Source organism: Melanaphis sacchari, unplaced genomic scaffold, assembly GCF_002803265.2.
Source record: "Melanaphis sacchari strain LSU unplaced genomic scaffold, SCAv2.0 Contig1_pilon_pilon, whole genome shotgun sequence".
NCBI lineage: Eukaryota > Metazoa > Arthropoda > Insecta > Hemiptera > Aphididae > Melanaphis > Melanaphis sacchari.
The window spans coordinates 2,091,310-2,104,842 of NW_020270976.1; the positions used below are offsets into that span (position 1 = coordinate 2,091,310).

Genomic DNA, 13,533 nt, shown 5'->3' on the forward strand with positions numbered 1-13,533 from the left:
GTACAATATACTGATATCGAGTGTTTTGAGTTCAAAAAAAAAGGAGAGACTTTTTTTATTATCAATAATATTTTAAAAATATAAAACATAGTTGTACAATTTACGATCTTATAGTAAGTATAAGATGTCTTGTCGCTCAAGTATATTTTTAAAATAACCGGCAACCATATCGACCAAAATCAGCTATCGATTGTACATGTCATGTACAAATGTGCACCGATGTATCTAATATTTATTTTTATTTTTTTTTTTCATGGAAAAATACATAGTTTCTTATTTGTTGGTGGCACGCACTCGAACCTTCATTTTGAACAAATGGATTCGATTGCGACAGAGTTTCGTGGTGTTTAATCGATAAATCAGTAACTAGGTCGTCGTAGCACACACCTGTCATGTTCAGAATGGTCGGAATATGTTGTAGTTGTTCGTATACGACAGTAAAATATGACTGACACAACGGTAACGACGTTTACAATCACGACTTCGAATGCGACGACGACCACTTCGGTTGTAACGTCTTCGTCGGTACAACCGAACACCTCCATCGCTGCAGGAGTAAGTTCACAAGCGGCCACCGTAGCATTGTCGTCATCGACGTCAACTTGCACAGCTGCAGCCATAGCTGATGCTTTTGACATATTCGACCATAGTGGCAATAGGACCATTGACGTACGCGAACTGGGAACAGTGCTCCGTTACTTAGGTAGATACATATTATATACTAGAATTCGATTGAAAGATTCCAGAGATAGAAAGAGACAGTGAGAGAAAGAAAGATATAGATATAGATATTTCTGATAAAATAGTAAAAAATACTGTACATAGTTTACACGGTAGTTATTTGACAATAAACATTTTTTTCACATTAACTATAGGTGTATATAACAAATGTATTTATATTATATTTTCTATTGTTACATTTTTAAGTTGTTTTTATTTAAAAAAATAATAATGTTAATTTTTTATTTTAAATTTCGAAGAAGAATATTTTATTAAGGATTTCAATTTATAAAAATTTAATTTGTAGGTATATTTGATAGTTAGTTTAGGTGTTGTTCAATTTAATTTTTATAAAGTAAAAAACCAATGCAGATTTAAAGAAATCAGTATTGATAAACAATTAAAATAATAAAAAAAGTACAAAAAATATTTTTAACATAATATATTTGTACTAAAATAAAATCAACAAAATTTAAAGAAAAAAAAAATTAAAAAATGAACAATTTTAATTGTATATAATAATTAAATTAAAAGTACCAATTTTTAAAATTATAATATATGTAAAAAATTTTAATTAAAAGAATTCGTATCAAAATGTCAAGGAACTGCGTTTATTTCTTCTTGACTAACAATAAAAAAAAAAAAAAAAAATTGACGATGTTAAAAACTGAGGTGTTTAAATATTTCCGTATTTTTTGCTGTTTTTTGTTGATTTTTTTCTTTCTATTTAAAAAAAGAAAAAACTGAGCACTTTAGATGATGTAAGAATAGTTTGATAACATTTGACACACTTCTCTTGGTTTTATCAAATTTTAAATTTAAAAGCTCAAACATATTGTGCTTATTTATTTTCAATATTTTCAAATTGCTAGTAGAACAATTTATCTGAATTTGCTCAAAATTTAAGATTAACAACAAATAATTACTTACTCAAGCGTATAATATTATTATCCTATACTATTTTGTCAAAATTGTTGTTGTGTATTTAAATATTTCATTGTTTATAATGAAAGGTATTAAATAATATTTGAAAATATAGAAGCATAGAAAAATATATACTAATAATAAATCGATATTAATATAATAAACAAATTATTCATATTAATTTTAGGTTAATACATGTTATAGTTAATTCAGATACTTTTCATAAATATTGTTGGCTGACATGTTTAGTTAAAAGTTTGAAATTGAGACAATTTATAAGGACTTACAGAAATAACAATGTTAAGCTCTTAGTATACACGTTAAACCCTTAACTTTTATTGACTGATGTAAGACTTATGGTTCATTCTACACGTATGTAGAATGTAAACTATGGATGATATAGATTTAATATTGGTCTAAGTAATCTATACCATAAAATGTATGCGCAGTCATTGATACGAATTTGGGACGCTGATTGGACTATAGGGTAATATAATACTATAAACTATAAAAAATAAAAACTATTTATTATACAAAATACCTATTAACATTTATATTCATAACTATAACTACTTTATATTATATTTTAGCGATTAATCGCTGTGTGAGAAAAATTTCGTAGGAACTGTGTAAGAAATAATAAATAAATAATAATTATTATGCTACGTAAAATCAACGATAATACATAATTTTATTGGTTTAATAAAATGTTCAATAGATTCAAAAATATTATGGTATTTATAAAAATAATTATAGGTTACGTACCGTCACAGGCCGATCTGAGGGAACTTGCGGTTAACGTTGAAGATCACGAAGCAACTGGTACCGTACATTTGGCTGAATTTTTACCGTATGTTGAAAATGCCATTAGCGAATACAAGTAAGACAGATTCGTTACCTATTAATATTTTACGTGCATGCAATATAATACAAAAATACACAAATTTATTTTAATATTTTTAATGTTTGAAATTCAATTTAATAATTTAGAATGATATTTAAGCATTATTTGAGGATTAGGTAACACTTAGAATAGAATAGAATAAAAAGAGATTGCCGTTGGGAAGTATCTATTGGGATATTTAAATCGAAAAATACCGAAAAATGACTAGTCAATATAATTCGTTGAATTATATTGCTTGATATAATTTTTTTTTTTTCAAGATTCTGCAACTTTAATTCGGTACCTATACTAGAATGTGGAATAATTGATGTTTTTTATTTTCAAGCTGAAAAAAAATTGTTTTCGTTTATTTGTCTGGTTTTGGTCTTTTTACGTATAATTTATTTTAATTTTAATTACATTTACAGAAAACTTAAATGTATTTATATAATAATATAGTACTTCCAAATGAATTTAGTTTTAGTGTTTGATTTAATTTCTTGTTGGTCTAGACACTCTAGACAATCAGTATTGGATCAAATAAATTGATGTTTTTAAAATATATGTTAGTAACTGTCAGACTTCTACAAATGTATATCTAGTAAAATTATTGTTCTTTTATTTGATTGATATTGATACTCGTCCTAAAAAAGAAAAAAAACTCAGTTTGTATTTTTTATAAAAACATATGAAAAACGAAATGTATCTTAAATAACAGATTGTGACATTAAAAATGATCTATCATTATCTTTGGGACACAAAGGAACACCGCGCTCAAATGACACCGGCACGATCAATCAAAATATCTTCCTCCGTAAAAATATGTTTTTTTTCTCTCCCGCAGAAGTCCGGCATTCAACTATTGATTTAGAGTATTTAAAAAAAAAATCAAATCCAAAACTAGAATAAGAAAAAATATTTGAAAATCAAAACATAAAAAAAAAAAAAAAAAAAAGGAAAACCAAAACATACTAGGTCTCTGGTATACATACCACTTCAAACCGTACTTCGACGTTATTTATCTATCGTGAATACACGTCATTGTGACATTGTCTTACACCAGGTATCAGCCGGCGTCGGCATCCGAATTACTTAGCGCGTTTCGTGCATTGGATCCTGAACGGACCGGCACCATAAGCCGCGAGTGCATGGAATCGGCGCTTCGACATGACGGAGAACCGTTCGAAGACGAAGAACTAGAGGAAATGATGTCCGCTGCTGCCGTAGAAACGGCCACCGGTGGCATGGTCATACCGTACGAACTCTACATCAATAAAATCTTGGTAAGTTTGCCTCTGCACAGTCTCACTTGTTATGTTTCCCGCCGTTATGACTTGACTAAATGTACGTATGCAATATGCATGTAATAATACGCTAGATACTCGCGTACTCACTACTACCGTACTACCATGAAATATAATATAATATATTGTATAACAATATAGTAGGCCAAAATTTATTTTACTGTAAGAAAATTAAAACGAAAAATCGTATTTTAAATTATATTTTGAAGTACTCACAACATTGTTTATTAGTATATGACTTTTTCGAAGCCATAACATAATAATATAGTTTTTTTGGTTTTAACGTTTTCATAATACGACTTAATTATATTATATTTATTATTTTAAATTTGAAAAATAATTCAAAGTATTTTAAAAGTGATTCTGCTTTAGTACCTTATTGATAGTTAACGTAAACCCACTTAAGATATCATGTAAAAAAAAAAAAAAAAAAATGGTTTCACGTAAAAAGAACTCAAAAGACCAGAAATTAAGAATTAATCATACAATTAGAATAACTTTGACAGTACAATACTGTTTACATTTATATACTTTTTTTTTTAATTAATGAAAGAATAATTACGATATTTTACAGTTGAAGTTAAGATCTCTTCGGTTTACGGCAAAAGTTTGATTTCTTAACAATAATTATAACTAGAGACCGGATTTATTTGCATTTTTAATTGTAAATGCATTCAAAAAAGTCAAAATATGCAAGTAAAAAATGCAAAACATGCAGAATAATTTTTGATTATACAGCTATTTATTTATTATAAAGTTATAAGATCAAAATATAAATTATGAAAAAATAAATAAACTACAATATTATATTATATAATGATGATAAAAATGAATTAAAATGAAAAAAAAATATACAATTTATTCGATATTAGAAAAATAATAAGTAACAATAATATATTCCATATTGAACTCGGTTAAATTATGACGGCGGTTTGTGAGAATATGTTTGTATGCAGAAAAACTTCGTTCTACATCAACGCTTATTATGGGCGCATATTTAAAACTCAACAACATTTCCGGGGAAAAATGTTTGATAGCGGAACTCTTCAAGTCTATAACAGTCTCACCTTGGTGTATTTTACCAACTTCTTTTAAAATTAGCAAGCCTTTATTTTTATTAATAATTTCGGAACATTTTTTTTTTTTATCAATAACCTACGCTATTTTTATTTTTAGAAAGATTAATAATAGAATTCGTAACTTGTTCAAAAATGTATAAGGCATCTACGAGTAACAAATCTGAAGTTTCAAGCTTTTTAATGCTTTCAACAATAATCGAAAAATTTGTTTTAATATAAGTTAAATCGTTAATTATATTTGATTTAGTTAGAATTTGTTTACAGTTTTTAATGCTTTTGACACTATCTTCTTGTAGGTTTTGAATAACATTTTTAAAAGGTTCGAAATTATCTGCATAAAATATTGCCGATTGTAACCAAGCTCCCCATCGTGTTATTATAGGTTGAGGTGGTAATGGTGTATTAGGTAACATTTCATGATATAATTAAATTCTATTAGGAGCTTTCATAAATATCTTCTTTCCGTTGTTAATTAAATCGTTTATTTCATGAAAAATATCCATAATTTTTTCTGCGATCTGATGAATCCCATAAGCAGCACAAGTCACGTGAATAAGATTTGAATAAAATAGTTTTAAATTGTTAGCAGCCTTAACCATATATGGGGCTGCATCAGATAACATTAATAAAACTTTTTCGTCGTTACATCCCTTGGCCATAACACTCTAAGACAATCATTTATAAATTTTGCTATGGTATTATTATTTGTTTTTTCAAGAACTTTAGATGCTAAAAGATACGATTTTGATGGTGAATTAAAATTTAATTTTCCAGCAATAAAGCTTGCAATATATTTGCCTCGTGGGTCAATAGTTTCATCGATACAAAAATATATGAATGAACTTTCTATATTTTCTCGTATTTTTTTTTTTTTTTTAAACGTCTGTGTAACATTTGATTACATAATTCTTCCTAAGTACTTTCATCATATATATGTAGATAAGTATATTTTTTCAAAAAATATGTGAAATTGGTATTTTGTAATTTATGCAGTGATATGTTAGAAGCAATCAAAGCTGAACAAGGTCTTAAAAAAATACTGATTGATTTTCATCTAATGTTGACTGTTGATTAACAAATGTTTGTTTAGAAGTGGGAGTTTTCGAATATTTTTCGTGTGAAAATGACTTAACGTGCTAATCAATTTGAATTTTTTTTTTTACTACAATAATTACTTTATTACAATATTGACAAAAAACTGAATTATTATTTAAGATTTTTAAAACCTCGCCTGGTTTGTTATACGTTCAATTCATTTTCTAAGTGATGGTCATTTTGAACTTGGACACTTAGGCATTATAAAATAACAAAATCAAACAATGTTATACAATGTTATACAAAATGTACATGTTTTTATAATATGTTGGTCGTTGATTATTGCCGAATGTACGCTTCGAACTACAGTCGTCAGTCTATTAGTTTGTGTTCTGTAGTATTGACGATAAGTCGATAATGTTAGACAAAATCGATAAGATAAAAATATACGATAGGAAAACCAGTATGCAATGAATAGTGAATATCTACCTACCTACCAACTAATACGAAAACGAAATATTATATTTTTAAAAATATTTTCAATTTTTGTATTGTGGAAAAATGTATATATAATAATTGTACATACAATTATAAAATTAAATTTATACCTAGTGTATATGTATTTTGCAAAAACATGCGTTTTTATATAAAATATGTACTTGAACCCAAAATATGCAAAAATATGCAAAATAAAAATTTGTAATATTATTTATTTAAGTATGATTAATGAAAACCCATTTACTGCATGTAATTGCTTATAAAAATATGAACATGCGTTATATGCAAAATCCGGTCTTTAATTATAACCAACACGAAACAATTATTAACTTATTATTCATGAATGTGTTGCGTCTTTTTAAGCATGTTTACGTCGTATAAACGTCTCGCCGTACTAATATCTAGTATGTATATTTATAGTTGTAATATTTTATTCTATTGTTCTACTATGCTTATCAATATGTTTTGATTATTTCCTTTATTTAGAACATGTCACGTGGATACATAAAAATTTGATCATTGTTATGAATTTATAGTCAGCTGATTTAAGTAAAAATATATTGATTTCTATAAATTATTAAAATTAAACGAATACATAGTTTTTGAATTATTATTCTGAGAATTAAATAAAATATTGTACAGTTTATACGGATTAAGGATACTATTCTGTAGTTTTGAACAACAATAGTTTACTATAACGATATTTAGTAGAATACTACAGAATCAAATACATTGTAGAAATGTTAATATTTTTTTAACCTTATCATGGTGTGTGCTAATGTAAAACAAACTGAGAATTGTTTAATTACTAAATATTTTGGGTCCGATTCTAGACTTGAATTTGAACACGTATATTAATAATTATGCAGTATACCGATACAAAGGACACATACTAGTCAGTAGTTGTGGACAAATTACTCAGGTCAATATTATAACATAACAATTCTGAATACGAATTTCATTGTCATAATATTAATTGCATACAGATTTTTTTTTAATAAAAATCATGTAAGTTTACCACTTTTTCAGGATTTAGACAACTTTTTTTTTGAAACAGTCTGTATAAATGATACTCTACTGATTTCACCACTTGAATATTGCAACATTTGTTTGCCGATAAATGTCTCTTTTTGACAATTTTTTTTTTTCGTTTTAAATTTCGTACAACAGTAGATACAATTCATTTTCGTATAGCTACCAATCTGTACTTCATTTAAGGTGTCGATTAATTGGTATATGATAGGGTGACTGCGGTAAAACATTCCATTAAGGTTAGCACGAACACTTTCACAAGCATTTACGGTTTGTGAAATAGAAGAAAATTAAGTTTTTCACTATACATTTTTATACAGAAAATAGACGAAAGATATTAAGTAAGCACGAGTAAGGTTGTGGTTAAACTGATCAAACATATTTTTTGATAGCTGTCTCAATATCGCCAATATCAAACATTAATTTCCCAGCGTCCACGGTTGTTATATCAAAAATAATAATTGGAAAATTGTCCGCAATTATAGTATGTTATATTTATTTCCGAAATTTGTATGTTACCTTTTTAGATGTTGTCCGCAATTCCCATGGTTTTTGTCACTTTGTCCACAATTAAGAAACACCGGATACAAAATTATTTTTCCTAATGTTCAATTATATGGTTTTTCCTCATAAAACACTTCAATAACAATGATATAGTCATTAATAATTATTTGTTTCTATTCGATAAAATACAATCGATTAGTGCAACTATACTCTATAGTGAAATATATTTATTTTTATTTTATTCTAATCAGTAAAAAAAATAATCTTATTGTGCTTTTGCAATTTAACATAAAATTGAATAATTGTAAAAATTTAAAATTCTCATTATTTTTTCCATGAATAGATAATAGATACACGTTTGCATTTATTTAACTTATCAGATAAATTATAAATACAATTTTACCGTGAAATAGCATGTAAAAATACATTATATAATATATTTATTGTTTTTCATGTTATAATGATGTATCTGGTTTTTTTTTATGATAATTGTATTTATAATACATATAATTTTAACTTCTTGGAAGATAAGAAAAATTGACCCGGGTTAACTTAAAACAATATATTTAAATTATAAGAAAGTTTTAAATTTTTAGCTTTTGTTTAATCAAGCAAAAGACCAAATTTAATAGATAAACTATTATTTTTTTTTTTCAATTATAAATCGTAAAACGTTTCAATAATTTAACAAGGAAATGAAAATTTGCATACTATTATTGTAATTACCAGTTATTATAATATTTGAATAAATTACAACCTCTGTCTTATTTCCTGATAATACCGTTCTCCCAAAAATGTTGATAAATATTTATTAAAGCAACCTGCACGTATATATAAACATAAATGTATATGTTTATTTCGGTAATTCGTATATTTGCGTTCAATCATATATTATTATTATGTGTAAATGGACATTATTATTAAACATTGTTAATCTAATATTGAAAAATCAGTAAAATTAACATATAAATAGTAAATATAAGAGTTGATTATGAAGCTAAAAAATTTTAGTTCAAGCCATAAGAACAAAGTTTTTTTTTTATTTATATTTATTTTAATCGATTTATTTAATAAAGAACAAATATATTTATTTGAAAATGTATATAACTATAAACAGTTATGATATTTTATTAATAAGCTATACAATATTATATTATTTTATTATTTTAGTAAGATTCGATATCGTCCCTTATATTATTTATATATATTTTTTTTAATCAAAATTCGTAATTATTATATTCTAAATATAGAATAATATCTAAGCGTAAATTGATGTTATGTTCTATAGCATGATGCATAGAAAAGATCAATAACCAATATTTTAAAAGGCTATTTTATCAGGAATTTTTCGGGAGTCATCTTAATTCAATATGTATTATGTTTATCCAAAATATAAAGTAAAGACAAAATTAAAAAAAAATAAATAAATAAAACGAAAATTAATGAATACCTTATTTAATTTATCATTAAAATATAAATACAAAAATTAAATTGTTTATTTATAGCCCACTATTTTAATGATATCTGATGTATAAAACATAAAAAAATATTTATTTCATCATTAAATATGACGTAATTAATTTAACACAAAAATAGATTGATGATGTGCTGTTACGTTATTGTACATATTTTATTTTACGCCGAAACTAAATAAATAAATTACTTGTAGATTTATACCTTTACTAGATAATTTGTGTATAAATAAAATCTATTGTAAGTTGTCAAGTATTTTTTGGTTTAGAAATACAAGTTTTAATGTTATATTATACGTACAAAATTAATGCCTTCCCTATTTATCTGTAGTTTTTATGAGTCACATGAAAACATTAGACACAATTAAAAAAAAAAAAAAAAACATTTATTCTTTAATCTTAGAAAAGAGTAGTATAAAATAACTATCAAGGTTTAGCTAGTTGGAAGGGTGAACGAATAAGAAACATAATGAGGATGTAAACGCTAATAAAATTTAAAACACGTATTTATTGTGTTGTCATTATACACCGATTTTATAACAATATTATTTATTTGTTTTTGAAACAAATACGAACGATTTGACAGTTTAAAGCAGGTGTGGCCAATATGAATAGGTTTGCAGGCTATATGAATAAATACAATGACACCAAGACCCAAAATTTCTATAGATGCATTTTATATAAATATATTATATATAAAAAATTAAAATTTATAGTAATTTTAATAAATACATTTTGATTCAAAAAAAAGCGAACCGCAAGTTGGTCATTCAAAGCTTATAATAATATGAAGAATTTATAATTATTGAAATTAATGCTTTGAAATGATTCAATGAGAGCTACATTGTATAAGAATTATGATTTAGATCATGTAAAAATTTTATTTAACATCATTACTTTTGAAGTCTTGGGATTTTTTATGTATTTTCAATTAAATTGATATCTTCTGTAATCATTTTTCTTTTTTCTTTTCTTTTTTTTTTATTTGATTAAAATGGTGGATCAATTTATTGATTAGCGACAACCAGCATTTAGATTGATTAATTAAATACATTAAATATATTAATAAACAATTTAATAATACTATTAATATGATAAGATGAATCTCTATGAACATATTTTATTAAGATAAGCATTTTTTTTTCTGAAAATCTAGTAAAATAATTGAACATTAATGAATACTTGCCTCATGTGGTATCAAGTGATAAAATGTACTAAAAATAAAAATATCAGTTAGCTGAGTAATTGTAAGTGGAGTTTTATTTGAAATCCGAGTAATATATGACCTTTAGCTACATGAAAATCCACTGTGAAATACGATGCATTGTTCTTTTTTTTTTTTGCACTTAGCATTACGTATAGTTTTTTTTCTAATGTACATAAACTTTATTTCTTCTCAATTTACCGTACTCATAAAACACGGTATACATTTTATTTATTATAAAAGTATATATATATTTATATTGTATACCATTTTATTTTATTGTTATTAACATTTGAGTCAATAACTCATTTACATAGAAAAATTAAAATAGGCTCATAATATAAATAAGACCGGCTTAAAAGTTAAAATTAATATAAGTATTTTTTAAATATGATTTTTATATGTAATATACTGTTAATAGATATGCAAGTTTCATAGTAACTTGAAAACATCAATTTTCTATAAATAGCTTAAAAAGATTCAAAGATCATGTTTAAAAAATACTAATGTTAATATTAAGTAAAAATGTAAATTATCTTTATACGGTTATTATTTTTTGAATTATATTAAAATAAAAAAATTAGTCAAAAACTATAGTTATACGTAAAAATTCCTGATTGTTCTTCATTCCCCCCCCAAATAATTAAGTAAAATACAGATAATTTTACTTTTGACCTACTTAAGTATTAATTAGATTTACTTTCCTACTAAAAGAAATATTGAAGTTGAAGATGTTTAAGTATTTTTAATATTCCAAAATCTGATGATAGATACAAAAACAAAACAAAAATAAAACACACATGATTGTAAAATCAATAAATGTATAACTTTGTTCAAAATTTAAAATTGTGATACCACGTGTGTCCCATATAACTGAGTGATTCACGTGTCACACATTTCCTACCGTTATGTCATTCTGCTGTATGACAATAACATTGTGTTATAACTGTTATATAAATAACACTTTTTATTTTTTGAACTTCCACTAACGTAAAAATAAATATAAAATAAATACTACTTTAAATCTTAATAATAGAGATTTTTATTTGATTTTATACTTTGTCTTTTTTTCAGGTGACAAAATGGGATACAGAACAGTATGGTAGTACTGTAACTGTTACTACCGCTAACTCAAAAATATCGAACAGAAAATAGTTTATAATATTAAAATTAATAGTTAATGCAATCATTTTTAATCAAAATTCATACATATTTCAACTTTTTTGAAAGATAGGTATAATTCTTAGTTTTATTTATTAGTATAATATGATTATTATTTTAAACATTTGATTCTTCAATAAAAAAATACCTATAATATAATTTTTTAAATAATATATTTATAATTGGCACATTTTATTGGTTTTATACGATGATTAAAAACACTTAAAACACTATAATTTATAACTAGATCATAATGAATATCAATAGATATCACAATTTGATAAGTGATAACCAATTCAATTCTCAAAATGTGTAGTAATTAGCAGTTGTTTCCATTAAACTTTTAGTTGTTTAAAGTCGATTATATTATACAAGTTGTGTTGTTTATATAGATTGCACAGTATACCAATAGTGTGTTTATTTTATCTATGAATAATAATAATGTTAAATAATAAATATTTTTCACTAATGTTTTTAATAAATAAATAGTGAAATTTTTCTCATTTTTTTTTTTTTTTTTTTTTTTTTTTTACTTTCCCTAAAGTTAATCTTTAATATAATAAATAATAGATATTTTTAATTAATATTTGTAATGACACCATTTATATATATTTAATGTTTCTCTTATATGTATACAACTAGAAAAACCTTTTTTCTATTGTTAAAGTAACTGTATTAATCAAATAGGTATTTTATTTGGCTTAATTACGAGTTAAAATTGTAATTAAATTAACAAAAAAATTCATTATAACAAATGAAATATAAATATATATATATATATATATATATATATATATATTATATTAATTTCTGGTTCTGTATTTTGTGTCTATGAAGCAATTTATTATCTACAATCATTGAAAAAATATTTTTTTATGATCGACTTGCATCGACGTCCCACAAGCATCTACAATTAGAATATTTACACGTAAAAATTAAACGCGTAAGGCGTAGTTTCAATACTAGAATGAACGCTTGTTTAGGGGGAACACTTTTCGTGAGTGACGTTGACGGGGCCTCATAATAAAGGTATCGTATTAGTTAAAAATCGGAGATTGGTTTCTTCGTTCACATAATAATTAATCACTGACAGCCAACGGAAAGATAGTTTTAACGAGGCTACCAAAGATTGATCACGCTTTAACTTCGTACAAATATTTTTAACAATCAGTGAAGCTTAAACTGCTCAAAATGAACATCGACATAAGATAAAATATATTCATTATGTCATAATATCATTATAGTTGGCCGCGTTAAATAGTGTTAAATATCAAAGAAAAAAATAAAAAAATCTATAGAATAATATTATTATTATTATTGTTTAGTTGCTTCAAAATAACGCAACAAACGTGTAGGTTAAGGCTGTAGAAAAGATGTTGCGTACAAAGGGAAAATGTGTGACGTTAGTTAATGGACGTCATTACAACTGCTAATAACAGCGTGCTAATCGATGGCGTTTTTTGATTGTAAGCAGTTGATAATAGTTTGAGAAAAATTAGAAAATATAAAATATTATATTGTTATTGTTTTTTTTTTTTTTTTTTTTGGTTAACGTGAGTTAATCTTTTGGAAAAAATGAAACTTGTCCTCCATATATCAAGCTATTTACGTGTATGTTCAACTGAGAATTTTTAAACATGAAAAGTCTAATGAAATGTTTACATTAAGTGTGCACAAGAACAACTGTACCAATTAGGTTAGTTCAACTTACAATTAT

The 13,533-nt window shown here is 24.9% G+C and overlaps 1 protein-coding gene across 1 annotated transcript; it reads left to right on the plus strand.

Annotated features, from left to right (window-relative positions):
* Positions 1 to 444: 444 nt before the first annotated feature.
* Positions 445 to 11,865, plus strand: LOC112593232 (dynein regulatory complex protein 8-like). The gene is made up of 4 exons (XM_025337589.1): positions 445 to 703; positions 2,401 to 2,524; positions 3,591 to 3,810; positions 11,730 to 11,865. Exons 1-4 carry the CDS (start codon positions 445 to 447, stop codon positions 11,808 to 11,810), a joined length of 684 nt encoding a protein of 227 aa, XP_025193374.1. The 3' UTR covers positions 11,811 to 11,865.
* The last annotated feature ends 1,668 nt before the right edge of the window (positions 11,866 to 13,533 follow it).

Bases quoted from the DNA above. Each gene is read 5' to 3' on its own strand.
- LOC112593232 (XM_025337589.1), top strand. From the start codon at position 445: ATGACTGACACAACGGTAACGACGTTTACAATCACGACTTCGAATGCG. The intron at 704-2,400 runs GTAGATACATAT...AAATAATTATAG, and splicing joins AACAGTGCTCCGTTACTTAG to GTTACGTACCGTCACAGGCC. The intron at 2,525-3,590 runs GTAAGACAGATT...GTCTTACACCAG, and splicing joins AATGCCATTAGCGAATACAA to GTATCAGCCGGCGTCGGCAT.